This window comes from Salvelinus fontinalis, chromosome 40, assembly GCF_029448725.1.
Source record: "Salvelinus fontinalis isolate EN_2023a chromosome 40, ASM2944872v1, whole genome shotgun sequence".
NCBI lineage: Eukaryota > Metazoa > Chordata > Actinopteri > Salmoniformes > Salmonidae > Salvelinus > Salvelinus fontinalis.
This window is the reverse complement of record NC_074704.1, coordinates 24,367,596-24,389,854: the sequence shown is the minus strand read 5'-3', so window position 1 is coordinate 24,389,854 and position 22,259 is coordinate 24,367,596. Positions and strand designations below refer to the sequence as shown.

The following is a 22,259-nucleotide window of genomic DNA, read 5'->3' as shown; positions in this document are numbered from 1 at the left end:
TCACGTTTGTACGCAAAAAGAAGACAAAACCACATTCCGTTTGTTTTTATGCGATGTTTGTAACTTATTTTTTAGCTTATTTTGTACATAATGTTGTTGCTACCGTCTCTTATGACCGAAAATAACTTCTGGACATCAGAACTGGGATTACTCACCACGAACTGGAAGAAGCTTTATCCTTTAACAAGTCAGACGAGAAAGATATACTGCTCTCCTGGGAACAGGCCCAGATCCCCGTCATTTGCGTGTAGAAAAAAACGGAGGAAAAGAGGAAGCAGATCGGGCTGCCTTTTGAGAATCCGTAGGTGAGCGAGTAAACTCCCGCTGCCATCAATTCTACTTGCTAACATGCAATAATTGGAAAATAAAATTGATGACCTACGATTACGATTGTCCGACCAACGGGACATTAAGAACTGTAACATCTTCTGTTTCACCGAGTCGTGGCGGAACGACAACACGAATAATATAGAGCTGGAGGGATTTTCAAATCACTGGCAGAACAGAGAAGCTACGTCTGGTAAGACGAGGGGTGGGAGTGTGTGTCTTTTTGTCAATAACAGCTTGTGCGCGATGTCTAATATTAAAGAAGTCTCAAGGTATTGCTGGCATGAGGTAGAGTACCTTATGATAAGCTGTAGACCACACTATCTATCAAGAGAGTTCTCAACTATATTATTCGTAGCTGTCTATTTACCACCACAGACCGAAGCTGGCACTAAGACCCCACTCAACCAACTCTATAAGGCCATAAGCAAAGAAGAAAATGCTCACCCAGAAGCAGCGCTCCTAGTGGCCGGGGACTTTAATGCAGGCAAACTTAAATCAGTTTTACCAAATTTCTACCAGCATGTCACATGTGCAACCAGAGGGGAAAAAAACTCTAGACCACCTTTACTCCACACACAGAGATGCATACAAAGCTCTCCCCCACCCTCCATTTGGCAAATCTAACCATAATTCTATCCTCCTGATTCCTGCTTACAAGCAATAACTAAAGCAGGAAGTACCAGTGACTCGCGCAATGCGGAAGTGGTCAGATGACGTGGATGCTACGCATACAGGACTGTTTTGCTAGCACAGACTGGAATATGTTCCGGGATTCTTCCGATGGCATTGAGGAGTGCACCACATCAGTCACTGGCTTCATCAATAAGTGCATCGATGACATCATCCCCACAGTGGCTGTACATACATACCCCAACCAGATGCCATGGATTACAGGCAACATCAGCACTGAGCTAAAGGGTAGAGCTGCCGCTTTCAAGGAGTGGGACTCTAACCCGGAAGCTTATAAAAGATCCCGCTATGCCCTCCGACGAACCATCAAACAGGCAAAGAGTAAATACAGGACTAAGATCGAATCGTACTACACCGGCTCCAACCCTCGTCGGATGTGGCAGGGCTTGCAAACTATTACAGACTACAAAGGAAGCACAGCTGAGAGCTAACCAGTGACAGGAGCCTACCAGACGAGCTAAATAGACAGCTATGCTCGCTTTGAAGCAAGTATCACTGAAACATGCATGAGAGCATCAGCTGTTCCGGACGACTGTGATCACGCTCTCCGCAGCCGATGTGAGTAAGACCTTTAAAACAGGTCAACATGCTCCAGATACTCAACTAGTCTAAAGAAGGCCAGTTTTAATGCTTCTTTAAATCAGAACAACTGTTTTCAGCTGTGCTAACATAATTGCAAAAGGGTTTTCTGATCAATGATCAATTAGCCTTTTAAAAGGATAAACTTGGATTAGCTAACACAACATGCCATTGAAACACAGAGTGATGTTTGCTTATAAGTGGCCAATGTACGCCTATGTAGAGATTCCATAACAAATCTGCCGTTTCCAGCTACAATAGTAATTTACAACATTAACAATGTCTACACTGTATTTCTGATCAATTTAATGTTATTTGAATGTACAAAAAAATTGCTTCTCTTTCAAAAACAAGGACATTTCTAAGTGACCCCAAACTTTTGAACGGAAGTGTATATAATAGGTGGTGTCAGAGGAAAGCCTATAAAATTGTCAGAGACTCCAGTTACCAAAGTCATACTGTTTTATCTGCTACCGCACGGCAAGCGGTACCGGAGTGCCAAGTCTAGGACCAAAAGTCTCCTTAACAGCTTCTACCCCCAAGCCATAAAGACTGCTGAACAATTAATCAAATGGCTACTGGACTATTTACATTGACCCCCCCTCCATTTGTTTTGTACACTGCTGCTACTCGCTGTTCATTATCTATGCATAGTCACTTCACCCCTACCTACCTACATGTACAAATTACCTCAACTAACCTGTACCCCAGCACACTGACTCTGTACCGGTACCCCCTGTATATAGCATCGTTATTGTTATGTTATTGTGTTACTTTTAATTATTTTTTACTTTAGTTTATTTGGTAAATATTTTAACTCTTCTTGAACTGCACTGTTGGTTAAGGGCTTGTAAGTAAGCATTTCACGGTAAGGTCTACACTTGTTGTATTTGGCGCATGTGACAAATAAAGTTTTATTTGATTTGGTTGAGGAGAAATTGGCTTCTTCTCTTCTAGTCTTAAGAAACCTGTGTGTTGAAAATGCCGAACTAATTGTGTACATACACTTCAAACGGAAATACCTTATTTACACAAGTATTCAGACCCTTTGCTATGAGACTCGAAATTGAGCTCAGGTGCATCCTGTTTCTGTTGATCATCCTTGATATGTTTCTACAACTTGGTTGGAGTCCACCTGTGGTAAATTGAATTGAATGTACATGATTTGGAAAGGCACACACCTGTCTATATAAGGTCCCACAGTTGACAGTGCATGTCAAGAGCAAAAACCAAGCCACGAGGTCGATGGAATTGTCCGTAGAGCTCCAAGAAATCAAATAAAATTTTATTTGTCACATACACATGGTTAGCAGATGTTAATGCGAGTGTAGCGAAAGTAATCTAACCTAACAATTTCACAACAACTACCTTATACACACAAGTGTAAAGGGATGAAGAATATGTACATAAAGATATATGAATGAGATGGTACAGAACAGCATAGGCAAGATGCAGTAGATGGTATCGAGTACAGTATATACATATGAGATGAGTAATGAAGGGTATGTAAACATTATATTTAGTGGCATTGTTTAAAGTGGCTAGTGATACATTTTTTACATCAATTTTTCCATTATTAAAGTGGCTGGAGTTGAGTCAGTATGTTGTCCCTGATGGCCTTGAGATAGAAGCTGTTTTTCAGTCTCTCGGTCCCTGCTTTGATGCACCTGTACTGACCTTGCCTTCTGGATGATAGTGGGGTGAACAGGCAGTGGCTCGGGTGCTTGTCCTTGATGATCTTTATGGCCTTCCTGTGACATCGGGTGGTGTAGGTGTCCTGGAGGGCAGGTAGTTTGCCCCCGGTGATGCGTTGTGCAGACCTCACTACCCTCTGGAGAGCCTTACGGTTGTGGGCGGAGCAGTTGCCGTACCAGGCGGTGATACAGCCCGACAGGATGCTCTCGATTGTGCATCTGTAAAAGTTTGTGAGTGCTTTTGGTGACAAACCAAATTTCTTCAGCCTCCTGAGGTTGAAAAGGCGCTGCTGCGCCTTCTTCACCACGCTGCCTGTGTGGGTGGACCAATTCAGTTTGTCCGTGATGTGTACGCCGAGGAACTTAAAACGTACTACTCTCTCCACTACTGTTCCGTCGATGTGGATAGGGGGGTGCTCCCTCTGCTGTTTCCTGAAGTCTATGATCATCTCCTTTTGTTGACGTTGAGTTTGAGGTTATTTTCCTGACATCACACTCTGAGGGCCCTCACCTCCTCCCTGTAGGCAGTCTCGTCGTTGTTGGTAATCAAGCCTACCACTGTAGTGTTGTCTGCAAACTTGATGATTGAGTTGGAGGCATGTATGGCCACGCAGTCGTGGGTGAACAGGGAGTACAGGAGAGGGCTCAGAACGCACCCTTGTGGGGCCCCAGTGTTGACGATCAGCGGGGTGGAGATGTTGTTACCTACCCTCACCACCTGGGGGCGGCCCGTCAAGAAGTCCAGTACCCAGTTGCACAGGGCGGTGTCGAGACCCAGGGTCTCGAGCTTGATGACGAGTTTGGAGGGTACTACGGTGTTAAATGCTGAGCTGTAGTCGATGAACAGCAGTCTCACATAGGTATTCCTCTTGTCCAGATGGGTTAGGGAAGTGTGCAGTGTGGTTGCGATTGCGTCGTCTGTGGACCTATTGGAGCTATAAGCAAATTGGAGTGGGTCTAGGGTGTCAGGTAGGGTGGAGGTGATATGGTCCTTGACTAGTCTCTCAAAGCACTTCATGATGACGGAAGTGAGTGCTACGGAGTGGTAGTCGTTTAGCTCAGTTACCTTAGGTTTCTTGGGAACAGGAACAATGGTGGCCCTCTTGAAGCATGTGGGAACAGCAGACTGGGATAAGGGTTGATTGTAAGGCCTTGGTAAGGGAGGTGACCAAGAACCCGATAGTCACTCTGACAGAGCTCCAGAGTTCCTCTGTGGAGATGGTTGCCATTCTGGAAGGTTCTCCCATCTCTGCAGCACTCCACCAATCAGGCCTTTAGTAAAAAGGCAACCACTCCTCAGTAAAAGATACATGACAGACCACTTGGAGTTTGCCAAAAGACACCTAAAGGACTTTCAGACCATGCAAAACAAGATTCTCTGGTCTGATGAAACCAAGATTGAACTCTTTGGCCTGAATGCCAAGTGTCACGTCTGAAGGAAACCTGGCACCATCCCTACTACGAAGCATGGTGGTGGCAGCATCATGCTGTGGGGATGTTTTTTAGTGGCAGGGACTGGGAGACTAGTCAGGATCGAGGGAAAGATGAACGGAGAAAAGTACAGAAAGATCCTTGATGAAAACCTGCTCCAGAGTGTTCAGGAACTCAGACTGGGACGAAGGTTCACCTTCCAACAGGACAATGACCCTAAGCACACAGCCAAGACAATGCAGGAGTGGCTTCTTGACAAGTCTCTGAATGTCCTTGAATGAACATCTCTGGAGAGACCGGAAAATAGCTGTGCAGAGACGCTCCCCATCCAACCTGACAGAGCTTGAGAGGATCTGCAGAGAAGAATGGGAGAAACTCCCCAAATACAGGTGTGCCAAGTTTGTAGCATCATACCCAAGAAGAGTTGAGTCTGTAATCGCTGTCAAAGGTGCTTCAACAAAGTACTGAGGAAAGGTTCTGAATACTCATGTAAACGTGATATTTCCGTGTTTTATTCTAAATAAATGTGCAAAAATTTCTATAAACCTGTTTTTGCTTAGTCATTATGGGGTATTGTGTGTGATTGATGAGGGAACAAAAATTATTCAATACATTTTAGAACAAGGCAAAATATGCAAAAAGTCAAGGGGTCTGAATACTTTCCGAATGCACTGTACATACCCCACCAGACACGCCACTATGGGTTTCTTCACGGTACCCAAACCAAAAACAGATTTAATGCATCGGTCTCTGCCTCCAGAGGTTACTCAGGAAAAAAGCAAGTTTAGCTTTAAAAAATATATATATATTTTATCACAGTGCCTCTCCTCTTTCTAAACATATAATTTAACTTTACTGTATGAATATGAATAGTGTGTAAATAGTATTTTTGTTGTCTCTTTGTGTCTTTCCTATATATAACTTCTTCTTTTTTTAAGATACATTTTTTAAATTTTATTGAATGTAATCTTATGTTGTTCTTGTCTATAACTGTTCCGTACTTTGTCATGTATTTGTATGTTTTATGTGGACCCCAGGAAGAGTAGCTGCAGCATGTGCAGTAGCTAATGGGGATCCTAAAAAACTAAACTAAACTAATGTTTCTGTCATGGCAATCTTGACTACGATTCTTTTCCCGGTCACAATTTTCAGACACAGATTCAATTTTTGTTTCTTTCATGGCTTACCGTCAACATCAAGGTCATCATCTTCGTCCACGACCACCACCTGTGGGGTTTGAGGCTCGTAGCGTGGTGGCTGCGGCTGGGCCGGCTGGACAGGCTCAAGGTATCTGGGCTGGACCGGCTCAGGGTATCTGGGCTCGATCGGGTCAAGGTAGCTGGGCTGGGTCGGCTCAGGGTAGCTGGGCTGGGTCGGCTCAGGGTAGCTGGGCTGGGTCGGCTCAGGGTAACTGGGCTGGGTCGGCTCAGGGACAACAGGGTATCTGGGCTGGTACTGGACCGGGTGGACAGTTGGGGGCAGCTCCGGTTCAGGTGTCTCCTCTTCCTCCTCGTGCTCGTAGGGAGGGAATTCAATCTCCTGTTGTTCTCCAGTGTTTCTGGGTGGAAACTCTGGCACGGACTCCATCTGCCCACTTGCTACGTCCTCCTCTGGGGACAGGTTGGTGACCTGGCCTGGGGTGATGGAGGAGAAGATCGGGGAGGTGCCGATCTCGTACACCCACACACCACGCCTGCCTGAGTTGGTCTCCCTAGCGGAAGACAGAATGGATCATCATGAGACCTACCTCTATGAAGAAGCTTTGTGCATATGTCAGGTTATTGAAATCATTACATAATTACCATAATGCAATGTAACTATGCAAATACCAGGTCAAAACATAATGACAGAAACCTAACCAAGTTTTCTATGAACAACACTTACTAAGCCTAAGTTCTTGGAGCATCTGGAAGCCCATTATAGAAATCCAATCAATCAACCAACCAATCAACCAACCCAACGAACCCACCAACCAGCCCACCCACCAACCAATCAACTTACTCGGAGAGCTGTCTGACGGACGCCTCGTCGTCGGTGGCAATGCGGTAGTAGGGCCCCTGGCTGCTGCTCCAGCTGAACCAGGCCTGGACCAGGCCCTGGCTGAAGCCGGTGTGGACTGGCTCGCTCTGGCCCGCCACAGGCGTGGAGATGTACTGCAGCCCCTCCCTAGGGTAGAACAAGATGGCGTAGGAGGCGGACGCCATGGACGCCACCACCAGCTGGAAGGTGTTTCTCTACATGGTAAAAAGAAACGATAGAAGAGGGAAACTGAGTCCTGGCACCCTATTACTTCTTAGTGCACTAACTTTGAGTTTGGCTTGGTAGAGTGAACTAAATATGTAACAAAGAAAACTATGTAGCCCACCACAAAAACTGCAAACAGGTAACACAGTTGGAAGGATTATGTAACCATGAGTAACATCACTCTAATTATACTGTACCTCCATACCTGTAACTACATTGTGCAATGTATGGGTTTTAGGCAACTTCATATTAGGTGGATAGAAAATATGGTGTCAAATTATAATTTCAAGTGCTATCCATATCAACGTGGCATTAAAACAAGTTTATCAACTGTTCAATATAGCCAATGACATATTTTAAAAGACACAAAATAAATATGACCCTATCTAGGCCATGCGATGAGGGTCCTCCTTACCTTTCTGTCCAGCCCATCTCCTCGACCAGGCACTCCGTGGGCCGCCACGTTCTCCCATGTGATGATTAAGGCATGGGTGGGATTGATCTCGTCGTCCTGAGGGAATGCCTGGCTGATGTGGTCAGTGGTCCGGAGAAGCACGGAGGGCCTGCTGTCCTGTCGGTAGTACACCTTCCCCACTCCGTCGCTGTTGTCCAGATCTCCGAGGAAAGCCGCTATCATTCCGAAGCTGGCAGGCATCTTTCCCAGGTACTCAGACTCCACCTTAGGTTCTTCTACTGCCAGAAAGCCATTGGTGTTGATCTGGGATTGGATTATCGCAGATGTGTTATCATCAGCAAAGACATGGATGCAAATTTCTCGGCAGAGTTTTCTGCAACTTCAAATTTTTCTCATAACGCCAAAGTTAAATATAGCCTAGAGTTCAAATAGGTTTTTTGGATAATGATGTTTTTGTGGTTGAGGTCACAATTGTCAATGTCCATGATACAATTGGAGATCCTGTTACTTTTTACAGTCCCGTGTGGCTCAGTTGGTAGAGCATGGCGCTTGCAACGCCAGGGTTGTGGGTTCGATTCCCACGGGGGGCCAGTACAAAAAATAATGAATGTATGTACTTGTAAGTCGCTCTGGATAAGAGCGTCTGCTAAATGACTTAAATGTAAAAATGTAAATGTTTTACCCCAAAACTGCTGGGAATGACCGGCTGTGGGGTTCAGAAAGTTCCTTTTATCATGAGGACTTCAACTAGAATTGAAATCTCAAGAATTTTGACAATGGTAAGCGATTGTAGCTATGCAAACATGCTCAAGAGAACCCTCTTCTGCTGCAAACTCAGTTTAGTAAATATCCAGATTTACAGCACGGTCAGGGTCCTCGTTAAAATAGTTGTAAATCTTAACATGCCATGACCCCTCCTTCACATTAGTTAAGGCCTCGTCCCCTCCCCGCAGGGAACATGGGGTATCTTGCTCCCCCTATTGTGAAAAATGTCTGAGGTTCCCCCTACTGATCTAGGAACAGTTCAAACTGGACAAGGCCTGACTGCTTTATTTATACACTACATGACCAAAAGTATGTGGACACCTGATTGTTGAATATCTCATTCCAAAATCATAGGCATTAATATGGAGTTGGTCCCCCCTTTGCTGCTATAACAGCATCCACTCTTATGGGAAGGCTTACTACTAGATGTTGGAACATTGCTGCAGTTTCCAGTCAGTCACAAGAGCATTAGTGAGGTCGGGTACTGATATTGGGCGATTAAGCCTGGCTCACAGTCGGCATTCCAATTCATCTCAAAGGTGTTCGATGGGGTTGAGGTCAGGTCTCGTTGCAGGCCAGTCAAGTTCTTCCACACCGATCTCGACAAACCATTTCTGTATGGACCTTGCTTTGTGCACGAGAGCATTGTCATGCTGAAACAGAAAAGTGTTACCACAAAGTTGGAAGCACAGAATCGTTTAGTATGTCATTGTATGCTGTGACATTCTAAAGTATGCCTTCACTGGAACGGGGCCTAGCCCGATCCATGAAAAACAGCCCCAGACCATTATTCCTCCTCCACCAAACTTTACATTTTGGTGCCCTCGGGCAGGTAGCGTTCTTCTGGCATCCACCAAACTCAGATTCGTCCATTGGACTGCCAGATGGTGAAGCATGATTCATTACTCCAGAAAACGCATCTCCACTGGTCCAGACTCCCAATGGCGGCGGGCTTTACACCACTCCAGCCAAAGCTTGTCATTGCGCATGGTGATCTAAGGCTTGTGTGAGGCTGCTCGACCATGGAAACCCATTTCATGAAGTGTCCAACTAACAGTTATTGTGCTGACGTTGCTTCCAGAGGCAGTTTGGAAGTTGGTAGGGAGTGTTGCAACCGAAGACAATCGATTTTTACGCGCTTCATCACTCGACAGTCCCGCTCTGTGAGCTTGTGTGGCCTATCACTTCATTTCCACTTCACAATAACAGCACTTACAGTTGACCGGGTCAGCTCTGGCAGAAATTTTACGAACTGACTTGTGCCACGTTGAAAGTCACTGAGCTCTTCAGTAAGGACATTCTACTGCCGATGTTTGTCTATGGAGATTGCATTGCTCTGTGCTCGATTTTATACACCTGTCAGCAATGGGTGTGGCTGAAATAGCCAAATCTTCTAATTTGAAGAGTTGTCCACATACTTTTTTTCCACGTTTTGATACGTTACAGCCTTATTCTAAAATATATTGAATAAAAACATTTCCTCATCAATCTACAAACAATACCCCTTAATGATGAAGCGAAAACAGATTTTTTGAAATTTTTGCGAACGTATAAAAAAAACGTAGAACAGAAATACCTTATTTACAAAAGGATTCAGACCCTTTGCTATGAGACTCAAAATTGAGCTCAGGTGCATCCTGTTTCCATTGATCAACCTTGAGATGTTTCTACAACTTGATTGGAGTCCACCTCCAATCAAGTTCAATTAATTGAACGTGATTTGGAAAGGCACACACCTGTCTATATAAGGTCTCCCCAAATTCAGGTGTGCCAAGCTTGTAGCAACATACCCAAGAAGACTCAAGGCTGTAATCGCTGCCAAAGGTACTTCAACAAAGTACTGAGTAAAGGGTCTGAATACTTAAGTAAATGTGATATTTTAGTTGTTTTTTTATACATTTTTTAAAATGTTTTTATAAAAACTTTTTGTTTTGTCATTGTGGGGTATTGTTGATAAATTGATGAGGGGTAAAAACTATTTAATTCATTTTAGAATAAGGCTGTAATGAAACAAAATGTGGAAAATTCAAGGGGTCTAAATACGTTCTGAACGCACTGTAGTGTAGTCAAATCATAACAAAGAACAGAGAAGAAAAACTGGTCTAAGGTCAGTGCTTGGGAATTTCCTCCTATACTGTGAAATATGGATATGAGTCGTTGACCTATATTGTATTGTGATACACTGAGTATACCAAACATTAGGAACACCTTCTTCCTATTGATTTGTAGTGCAAAAACACTACAGTAAATAGTGTAGTATTTGTCGTATACTTTAATATTTATATTTTTTATATACTATAGTAATTAATGTTGTGTTTTTGCGGACTGTACTATACTGTAGTATTTACTGAAGTGTTTTTACGGACTGTAGTATACAGTAGTATTTACTGTTGTGTTTTTGCGGAAATTACTGTAATACAGTGCCTTCAGAAAATATTCACAACCCTTGACTTTTTACAGTTGTGTTACGACCTGTGTTTAAAATAGATTTTGTGTTACTGGCCTACCCACAATACTCCATAATGTCAAAGTGGAATTCTGTTTTAATCGATTTTTACAAATTCATTAAAAATGATACCTAAAATATCTTGAGTCAATAAGTATTCAACCCCTTTGTTATAGCAAACCTAAATAAGTTCAGGAGTAAAAATGAACGTAACAAGTCACATAATAAGTTGCATTGACTCACTGTGTAAAATAATACTGTTTAACATGATTTTTGAAAGACTACCTTATCTCTGTACCCCACACATACAATTATCTGTATGGTCCCTCAGTCGAGCAGTGAATTTCAAACACAGATTCAACCACAAAGACCAAGGATGTTTTCCTATGCCTTGCAAAGAAGGGACCTGTTGGTAGATGGGTAAAAAAAAAAGCAAACACTGAATATCCCTTGAAGCATGGTGAAGTTATTAATTACACTTTGGCTGGTGTATCAATACACCCAGTCATAACAAAGATACAGGCGTTCTTCTTAACTCAGTTGCCGGTGACGAAGCAAACTGCTCAGGGATTTCACCATATGTTGACTTTAAAACAGTTAGAGTTTAATGGCTGTGATAGGAGAAAACTGAGAATGTGTAACGGCAGTCTAAGTCGTCCTCCTCATCGGACGAGGAGAGGCGAGAAGGATCGGAGGACCAATGTGCCGCAAGGTAAGTTTCCATGATTTAATAACACGAAAACGAGACAAGATACAAAAACAAAAGAACTAACCGTCACAGTCCCGTGTGGCACAAACACTGACACAGAAAACAACCACCCACAATCCCCAACACAAAACAAGCCACCTATATATGATTCTCAATCAGGGACAACAATTGACAGCTGCCTCTGAGAACCATATTATGCTGAACACAGAAACAGACAAACTAGACACACAATATAGAATTCCCACCCAGCTCACGTCCTGACCAACACTAAAACACATAAGAACTATGGTCAGGACGTGACAGTACCCCCCTCCTGAGGTGCGGACTCCAAACGCACCCCTAAAACTCAAGGGGAGGGTCTGGGTGGGCATCTGTCCGCGGTGGCGGCTCCGGCGCAGGACGAGGCCACCACTCCACCATTGTCTTTGTCCCCCTCCTTGGCGTCCTTTGAGTGGCGACCCTTGCCCCCGACCTTGGCCTAGGAATCCTCACCAAGGTCCCCACTACATTGAGGAGACAGCTCAGGACAGAGAGGTAGCTCAGGACAGAGAGGTAGCTCAGGACTGAAATGCAGCTCATGACTGAAGGGCAGCTCCTGACTGGCAGGCGGCTCCTGACTGGCTGGCGGCTCTGGCGGCTCCTGACTGGCTGGCGGCTCGGGACTGGCTGGCGGCTCGGGACTAGCTGGCGGCTGGGGACTGGCTGGCGGCTCTGGCGGCTCGGGGCTGGCTGGCGGCTCTGGCGGCTCGGGACTGGCTGGCGGCTCTGGCGGCTCGGGACTGGCTGGCGGCTCTGGCGGCTCGGGACTGGCTGGCGGCTCTGGCGGCTCGGGACTGGCTGGCGGCTCTGGCGGCTCGGGACTGGCTGGCGGCTCTGGCGGCTCGGGACTGGCTGGCGGCTCTGGCGGCTCGGGACTGGCGGGCGGCTCTGGCGGCTCGGGACAGAGGTGCGGCTCTGGCGGCTCGGGACAGAGGTGCGGCTCTGGCGGCTCGGGACAGACGGGCGGCTCTGGCGGCTCGGGACAGACGGGCGGCTCTGGCGGCTCGGGACAGACGGGCGGCTCTGGCGGCTCGGGACAGACGGGCGGCTCTGGCGGCTCGGGACAGACGGGCGGCTCTGGCGTCTCGGGACAGACGGGCGGCTCTGGCGGCTCGGGACAGACGGGCGGCTCTGGCGGCTCGGGACAGACGGGCGGCTCTGGCGGCTCGGGACAGACGGGCGGCTCTGGACAGACGGGCGGCTCTGGACAGACGGGCGGCTCTGGCGGCTCGGGACAGACGGGCGGCTCGGGACAGACGGGCGGCTCGGGACAGACGGGCGGCTCGGGACAGACGGGCGGCTCTGGCGGCTCGGGACAGACGGGCGGCTCTGGCGGCTCGGGACAGACGGGCGGCTCTGGCGGCTCGGGACAGACGGGCGGCTCTGGCGGCTCGGGACAGACGGGCGGCTCTGGCGGCTCGGGACAGACGGGCGGCTCGGGACAGACGGGCGGCTCGGGACAGACGGGCGGCTCGGGACAGACGGGCGGCTCTGGCGGCTCGGGACAGACGGGCGGCTCTGGCGGCTCGGGACAGACGGGCGGCTCAGACGGCGCTGGGCAGACGGATGGCTCAGACGGCGCTGGGCAGACGGATGGCTCAGACGGCGCTGGGAAGGCAGGCAGCTCAGACGGGGCTGGGCAGACGAGCAGTGCAGGCGGCGTTGGGCAGACGGCCGACTCTGACCTGCTGAGGCGCACAGTAAGCCTGGTGCGTGGTGCCGGAACTGGTGGTACTGGGCTGGAGACACGCATCTCAAAGATAGTGCGGGGAGCAGGAACAGGGCACACTGGACTCTCGAGGCGCACTATAGGCCTGGTGCGTGGTGCCGGCACTGGTGGTACCGGGCTGAGGGCACGTACCTCAGGGCGAGTGCGGGGAGAAGGAACAGTGCGTACAGGGCTCTGGAGACGCACAGGAGGCTTGGTGCGTGGTGCCGGAACTGGAGGTACTGGGCTGGAGACACGCACCACAGGGAGAGTGCGAGGAGGAGGAACAGGGCTCTGGAGACGCGCTGGAAGCCTGGTGCGTGGTGTAGGCACTGATGGTACTGGGCTGGGGCGGGAAGGTGGCGCCGGATATACCGGACCGTGAAGGAGTACACGAGCTCGTGAGCACCGAGCCTGCCCAACCTTACCTGGTTGAGTGTTCCCCGTAGCCCTACCAGTGCGGCGAGGTGGAATAGCCCGCAATGGGCTATGCTGGCGAACCGGGGACACCATACGTAAGGCTGGTGCCATGTACACCGGCCCGGGGAGACGCACTGGAGACCAGATGCGTTGAGCCGGCTTCATGGCACCCGGCTCGATGCCCAACCTAGCCCGGCCAGTGCGGCGAGGTGGAATAGCCCGCACTGGGCTAAGCACGCGTACTGGGGACACCATGCGCTCCACCGCATAACACGGTGCCTGACCAGTACGACGCCCTCTCACTCCACGGTAAGCCCGGGAAGTTGGCGCCACACTCTCCTTTAGCCACCCCCCCCCTCCTCCCCCCAAGAAAATTCTGGGGGAGCCTCTCAGGCTTCCAGCCACGCTTCCGTGCGGCCTCCTCATACCACCGCTCCTGGGCTTTAGCTGCCTCCATCTCTTCCCGAGAGCGGCGATATTCTCCAATGTGGGCCCAGTGTCCTTTTCCCTCCAAAATTTCCTCCAATGTCCAGGAGTCCTGTGTTGTTGGCCGCTGCTGCTGTCTGTAGCCACGCTGCTTGGTCCGGGTATGGTGGGTGGTTCTGTAACGGCAGTCTAAGTCGTCCTCCTCATCGGACGAGGAGAGGCGAGAAGGATCGGAGGACCAATGTGCCGCAAGGTAAGTTTCCATGATTTAATAACACGAAAACGAGACAAGATACAAAAACAAAAGAACTAACCGTCACAGTCCCGTGTGGCACAAACACTGACACAGAAAACAACCACCCACAATCCCCAACACAAAACAAGCCACCTATATATGATTCTCAATCAGGGACAACGATTGACAGTTGCCTCTGATTGAGAACCATATTAGGCTGAACACAGAAACAGACAAACTAGACACAACAACATAGCATGCCCACCCAGCTCACGCCCTGACCAAGACTAAAACAAGCAAAACACATAAGAACTATGGTCAGGACGTGACAGAATGGACCAACACCATTGTACTGTAGTTGTTCCACAATACTAACCTAAATGACAGAGTGAAAAGAAGGAAGTCTGTACACAATCAAAATATTCCAAAACGTGCATCCTGTTTCCAATAAGGCAAGTCTTTTGCAGTAAGACGGCAAAAACGTTTATATCTTTATATCCTGAATTACGAAGCATTATGTTTGGGGCAAATCCAATACAACACATCACTGAGTACCATTCTTCATATTTTCAAGAATGGTGGTGGCTGCATCATGTTACGGGTACGCTTGTCATCTGCCTGACTAGGGATTTGTTTTGGGATAAAAAATAAACAGAATAGAGAAAAGCAAAGGCAAAATCCTAGAGGAAAACCTGGTTCAGTCTGCTTTCCAACAGACTTTGCGAGACAAATCCTCCTTTCAGCAGGGCAATAACCTAAAACACAAGGCCAAATCTACACTGGAGCTGCTTACCAAGATGACATTGAATGTTCCTGAGAGGCCTAGTTACAGTTTTGACTAAAATCAGTTTGAAAATATATGGTAAGACTTGATCATTGCTAGACAGCCATTTTCAACAACCAACTTGACGGAGCTTGAAGAATTTTGAAAAATAATGTGCAGCAAATATTGTACAATCCAGGTGTGCAATGCTCTTAGAGACTTACCCAGCAATATATATCTTTTTTTCAATTTATTTTTTTTACAAAAGTTTGAATTTTTCTTCTACTTTGACATTACGGAGTATTTTGTGTAGATCGTTTTAATTCCACCTTGTAACACAACAAAATTTGGAAAAAGTCAATGGGTGTGAATACTTTCTGAGGGCACAGTCTTTTTTTTAATTATCTTTGACATAGAAGTGGAGGCTTTCTCCTTCAGGAAACCTACTGGAGAAATACTAATCGAGCACAATTCCCATAACCTGTAGGTAAGACTGGGTTCTGAACGGAGAGTTCAGAGCTTCTGCTCTTTCCAATAACCTGTAGGAAACACAATATATGGTCTATACTTTAGACTAGCTACCAGCCAACAAAGCAATAAGCCTCATGTGCGTTTGTTACAATGGAAGAAGCAATGCGACCAAATTCACATCTGACAAGTCTCATGTATTTAAATCAACTGTGTTAGGCCTAAAGACAAATAGTTCAAATAGCATTTGAAATCTTTCAAATAGTTTAGCAGTCCTTTAAAAATCTTTCAAATCCTTTATCTGTGCTTGGCTGAGCTTGCCTGGCACAATGGAACCAATTGATGTCTCAAAAGAGCACATGGCAGGCGCAAGCAAACACACATAGTTCTTGACAGATTTTGAATACTTGATCCCAGTTCTAGCTGGAATTACTTGTGAAATTAGCTTGCTTTCTCTAGGGGAAAAAAGTGTTTGTTTTTATCTGAGTGGAACTACCAGAAGAAAAAGGCGGACAACAGGTACCTACGGCACAAGCAGAAAGAGCAGATCTAAACCAATGTTAAATCCATTCTCCCATCCGGTTGAATGAATTTGAAAAGCCGGAGGGATTTAGCTGGCTAAACTATTAGAAAGATTTCAAATTATGTTTAAAATATTTGTCTTTAGACTAAACACTGTTGATTTAAATACATGAGACGTGTATGCACACATGACTGAATGACGCTTTGAACAAAAGCATCGGCTAAATACTATATGTTATTATTTTATTAATATTAGCTGGCAATAGACTTTGGTTTGGACCAAAGGAGAATCTAGACTACAGCACTACATCTGGTTCAGGCTCTCACACTCAGCCCTCGTCTCTAAACGACAACTCATCCAAAGGAAGGCTTGAATGACAAAAGCATCTGGGTGAATAGCCGCAGCAGGTATTTGACTTGAAGAAGAAAACACCTGTAGTGCAGGAGTCGCTTGGCTGCAATGTGACAAGACAGGGGCTATCAGAATTTGTCTTAAAGTCCTCCAGGGGTTGAAAAGACGCCCTTCGAAAGCCAAAGCAACACGTAGGCATTACCAATATCATTTTAGGAGACCCTTTCCACGAACCAAAATCAAGCCACTCCTGGATTTTGAAAGCCTGCTCAACGGAGAATCTGACGGTCTTAATCTGGATAGGTGGGCTTTAAAAAATTGCTTTTTAGTCCAGGAATATAGGTTTACTCTGGGTCTGGAAAAGCGGTCCTGTGAAGTTCAAGACTGTAAAGTTATGCAAAGAATACTGTAAAGGTTGTAAAGTTATCTTTGAGAACGCTTTCCTGAGAGGTACGAACAGGAACAACATAATGGTTACATCATACAGACGCCTGGGATCAAAATGATTAGTTGAGGGGAAAGACAAGCAGAGAGAGAGAGAGAGAGAGAGAGAGAAAGAGAGAAAGAGGAGGAAGTGAGAAGACGAACCAAGCACTTGTTTTTTAGATAGAGGAGCGAGAGAGAGAAAGTGAGAAGACGAAACAAGCAGTCTTGCCTCCGGTCCAACTTTCCAGATGTGTTTGTCTAATAATGGCATTGTTCGTGGATACATCCTTAAGATTCCTACTGAAAAATGCTTACCTGGGTCATTCCACAAAAAGAGTGCCTTTGATATTTTAAGTAGAAATTGTGCACCAACATTGCATTTTAAAAGCCTGTTATATTAAATAAGGCGCACTTTAACATACACCGAGTGTAAAAACATTAAGAACACCTCCTCTTTCCATGACATAGACTGAGCAGGTGAATCCAGGTGAATGCTATGATCCCTTATTGATGTCACTTGTTACAGTTGAAGTCAGAAGTTTACCTACACCTGAGCCAAATACATTTTAACTTGTTTTTTCACAATTCCTGACATTTAATCCTGGTAAAAATTCCCTGTCTTAGGTCAGTTAGGATCACCACTTTATAAAAAAAATTGTGAAATGTCAGAATAATAGTAGAGAGAATGATTTATTTCAGCTTTTATTTCTTTCATCACATTCCCAGTGGGTCAGAAGTTTACATACACTCAATTAGTATTTGGTAGCATTGCCTTTAAATTGCTTAATTTGGGTCAAACGTTTCGGGTAGCCTTCCACAAGATTCCCACAATAAGTTGGGTGAATTTTGTCCCATTCCTCCTAACAGAGCTGGTGTAACGGAGTCAGGTTTGTAGGCCTCCTTGCTCGCACACACTTTTACAGTTCTGTCCACAAATTCTCTATAGGATTGAGGTCAGGGCTTTGTGATGGCCACTCCAATACCTTGAATTTTTCTTCCTCATGATGCCATCTAGTTTGTGAAGTGCACCAGTCCCTCCTGCAGCAAAGCACAAAACATGATGCTGCCACCCCTGTGCTTCATGGTTGGGATGGTGTTCTTCGGCTTGCAAGCCTCCTACTTTTTCCTCCAAACATAACGATGGTCATTATGGCCAAACAGTTCTATTTTTGTTTCATCAGCCCAGGGGACATTTCTCCAAATATTACGATCTTTGTCCCCATGTGCAGTTGCAAACAGTAGTCTGGCTTTTTTAGGGCAGTTTGGAGCAGTGGCTTCTTCCTTGCTGAGCGGCCTTTCATGTTATATTGATATAGGACTCGTTTTACTGTGGATATAGATACTTTTGTACCAGTTTCCTCCAGCATCTTCACAAGGTCCTTTGCTGTTGTTCTGAGATTGATTTGCACTTTTCGCACCAAAGTACATTCATCTCTAGGAGACAGAACGCGTCTCCTTCCTCAGCAGTATGATGGCTGCGTGGTCCCATGGTGTTTGTACTTGCGTACTATTGTTTGTACAGATGAACGTGGTGCTTTCGGCGTTTGGAAATTGCTCCCGAGGATGAACCAGACTTGTGGAGGTCTACAGTTTATCGGAGGTCTTGGCTGATTTCTTTTGATTTTCCCATGATGTCAAGCAAAGAGGCTCTGAGTTTGAAGGTAGGCCTCGAAATACATCCACAGGTACACCTCCAATTGACTCAAATTATGTCAATTAGCCTATCAGAAGCTTCTAAAGCCAAAATCATTTTCTGGAATTTTCAAACCTGAAATTTGTGGAGTGGTTGAAAAACGAGTTTTAATGTCTCCAACCTAAATGTATGTAAACTTCCGACTTCAAATGTAAACCCACTTAAATCAATGTAGATGAAGGGGAGGAGACAGGTTAAGCCTTGAGACAATCGAGACATGGATTGTGTATGTGTGCCATTCAGAGGGTGAATCGGCAACACAAAAAATGTAAATGCCTTTGAACTTGGTATGGTAGTAGGTGCCAGGCGCACCAGTTTGTGTCAAGAACTGCAACGCTGCTGGATTTTTCATGCTCAATAGTTTCCCATGTATATACACAGTGGGAATCATTGGCGTCAACATGGGCCAGCATCCCCGTGGAACGCTTACGACACCTTATAGAGTCCATGCCCCGATGAATTGAGGCTGTTCTGAGGGCAAAAGGGGCGGGTTGCAACTCAATATTAGGAAGGTGTTCTTAATGTTTTGTACACTCAGTGTACAGTATAAACTGTATGTTACAGAACTGTACATTTTTTCTAAAGATAACATGATATAGTTTGTCAGAAGTTCACTGAGTTAGAGAATCAACATTGACCATCTCAATGCACTTTAACACCCAGAATAAGTCGCAAAATACCAAAATATACATTTTTCTTCCAGAACAAACACACAAATGGACAAACACATTCTTCTCCCACTCCTATAGAGCACTGAAAGAATTAAACTCCCTGACCCCCAACTCACACACACACATCCACCCTCGACCCTTCAGTCAACCTCTAAACATTCCCTCCCGGAGGTGTGTGTATGTGAGTGTGTCGGGGGCAATTTCAAAGACAGCTGCTGGGACTGCTGGAAAGGCACTGACTAGAGCGAAACACAGCCTTGACCTGCACATCAGAGGAGGGGGAGTGGGGAAGAGGGAAGAAACAGAGGGAGACAGGGAGCGAAGTATGGAGGTAGGGGTGGCTCTCGGCATCTGCTGAAGCTCTACAGAGCGTGATTGAGAGTGAAGGGGAAATCCCACATGCACAAGGGGTGTGGGAGCAGAGTTTGGTGGGAGGAAAGCAGGCTTCAGAACTCGTTGCTTAAGCTTACAGATGACCCGCAACACAACGCGACGGTGAAGGGCAGCAGGAAAACGACACTCTGTGTAACGATTCTCGTCCTCGTCTGATGAGGAATATGAAAGATCGGACCAAAATGCAGCGTGGTACGTGTCCATGTTAAATTTATTAAACTGAACACTGAAATACAAAATAACAAAGGTGAAAAAACGAAACAGTCCTATCAGGTGACACAACACAAAACAGGAAACAACTACCCACAAACACAGGTGGGAACAGGCTACCTAAGTATGGTTCTCAATCAGAGACAACAATTGACAGCTGCCTCTGATTGGGAACCATACCAGGCCAAACACAGAAATACAAAATTAAATCTAGAATCGGCTTTGTATTTCGCAACAAAGCCACCTTCACTCACGCCGCCAAACATACCCTCGTAAAACTGACTATCCTACAGATTCTCGACTTCGGCGATGTCATCTACAAAATAACCTCCAACACTCTACTCTGCAAACTGGATGCAGTCTATCACAGTGCCATCTGTTTTGTCACTAAAGCACCACACACCACTGCAACCTGTATGCTCTCGTTGGCTGGACCTCTCTTCATACTCATCGCCAAACCCACTGGTTACAGGTCATCTACAAGTCTTTGCTAGGTAAAGCCCCACCTTATCTCAGCTCACTGGTCACCATAACAGCCCCCAAACGTAGCACGCGCTCCAGCAGGTATATTTCACTGGTCACCCCCAAAGCCAATTCCTTACAGTTCTCTGCTGCCAATGACTGGAACGAACTGCAAAAAACCCTCAGCTGGAGACTCATATCTCCCTCACTAACTTTAAGCACCAGCTGTCAGAGCAGCTCACAGATCACTGCACCTGTACATAGCCCATCTGTAAATAGCCCATCCAACTACCTCATCCCCATACTGTATTTATTTCGTTATTTTGCTCCTTTGCACCCCATTATCTCTACTTGCACGTTCATCTTCTGAACATCTATCACTCCAGTGTTTAATTGCTATATTGTAACTACTTCCCCACTATGGCCTATTTGTTGCCTTACCTCCCTTACCTCATTTGCACACACTGTATATAGACTTTTTCTACTGCATTATTGACTATGTTTGTTTATTCCATGTGTAACTCTGTGTTGTTGTATGTGTCGAACTGCTTTGCTTTATCTTGGCCAGGTCGCAGTTGTAAATGAGAACATGTTCTCAACTAGCCTACCTGGTTAAATAAAGGTGAAATAAAAAATCAACTGCACACCTGACGTGTCGCACTCTACTGTGTGGGAGTCATTAAAAGCATATCTAAGTGGCCAGATTATTTCATACATCGTATGACAAAAAACAGTGCACTAAACGCCTATCGGAGCTATCTCAACACATTCTAGATGTGGACAACAGATATGTCTCTTCTCCGACTCCTTAAAGAGCAGCAGTAAAATAACAATAGCGAGGCCACATACAGGGGGGTACCGATACAGAGTCAATGTATGGGGGCACCGGTTAGTTGAAGTAGTATGTACATGTAGGTAGAGTTATTAAAGTGACTATGCATAGATGACAACAGAGAGTAGCAGTGGTGTAAAGGGGGGGTGGGGGGGCACTGCAAATAGTCTTGGGTAGCTATTTGACTAGATGTTCAAGCTGTTTAGAAGCCTCTTGGACCTAGACTTGGCGCTCCGGTACCGCGTCCCGTCTATGACTAGGGTGGCTGGAGTCTTCAACAATCAAATCAAAAATTCTACAACAGAGAGTAGCAGTGGTGTAAAGAGGGGGTGGGGGGGCACTGCAAATAGTCTTGGGTAGCTATTTGACTAGATGTTCAAGCTGTTTAGAAGCCTCTTGGACCTAGACTTGGCGCTCCGGTACCGCGTCCCGTCTATGACTAGGGTGGCTGGAGTCTTCAACAATCAAATCAAAAATTCTACTCTGCTCTTTACTCGTCAGAGGCTCTTCCTGCACATGTCGTATGCATGCATTTCTAGACAATCTGGACATCCCCTGTCTTAATTCAGATGAACAAACCAACATGGATGCCTCAATAAGCGATGATGAAGCTACTCTGGCAATCCGGTCCATGCAGAGCCGTAAAGCCCCTGGGCCTGATGGCTTCCCTATTGAATTTTATAAATATATAAATTATCCCCTATCCTCAGCTCAATGTACAATGAAATCCTTTCTAGTCAGAAACTGCCACCGACACTTACCCAGGCAACTATTTCGGTTTTGCTTAAAAAGGACAAGAATCCCCTAGACTGTGGCTCATACCACCCTATAAGCTTTTGTGCTGCGATTATAAAATTCTCACTAAGGTCCTCTCGCGCCGTTTAGAGACAGTGATGCCTAATTAACTCTGACCAAACCGGATTTATCTCAGGTAGGCAATCTTTCTATAATATGCGCAGGCTTTATTCTGCTCACTCAACTCAACAGTACAGAGGTTGTCATCTCTCTTGATGCTGTAAAAGGCTTTTGACCGGGTTGAGTGGGAATATCTATTTACGGTACTAGAGAGATTTGGCTTTGGCCCGTCATTCCTTTCCTGGATTAAGATTTTGTACTCGTCCCCAGTGGCTTCTGTTCGCACCAACAATGTTACCTCTAGCTACTTCCTTCTCCACAGGGGGGCCAGGCAGGGTTGCTGTTTATCCCCTTTCCTATTTGATATGGCTATTGAGCCTCTTGCTATCGCCCTGCGGGCGGAGGATAGGATTAGGGGAATACTAAGGGGCAACATAACTCACAAGGTGTCTTTATATTTAGACAATCTTATTTTATACAT

The 22,259-nt window shown here is 46.0% G+C and overlaps 1 protein-coding gene across 1 annotated transcript in view; it reads right to left on the bottom strand.

Moving 5' to 3' along the window:
• LOC129839362 (nidogen-1-like) overlaps positions 1–22,259 on the bottom strand; it is a 71,520-nt gene that overhangs the window by 44,474 nt on the left and 4,787 nt on the right. The window contains exons 2-4 of the mRNA XM_055906754.1: positions 7,384–7,686; positions 6,726–6,958; positions 5,912–6,435 (exon numbers count right to left, since the gene is read on the bottom strand). Of these exons, the coding sequence (XP_055762729.1) occupies positions 5,912–6,435; positions 6,726–6,958; positions 7,384–7,686 (1,060 nt within the window). The remainder of the gene's footprint in view (positions 1–5,911; positions 6,436–6,725; positions 6,959–7,383; positions 7,687–22,259) is intronic.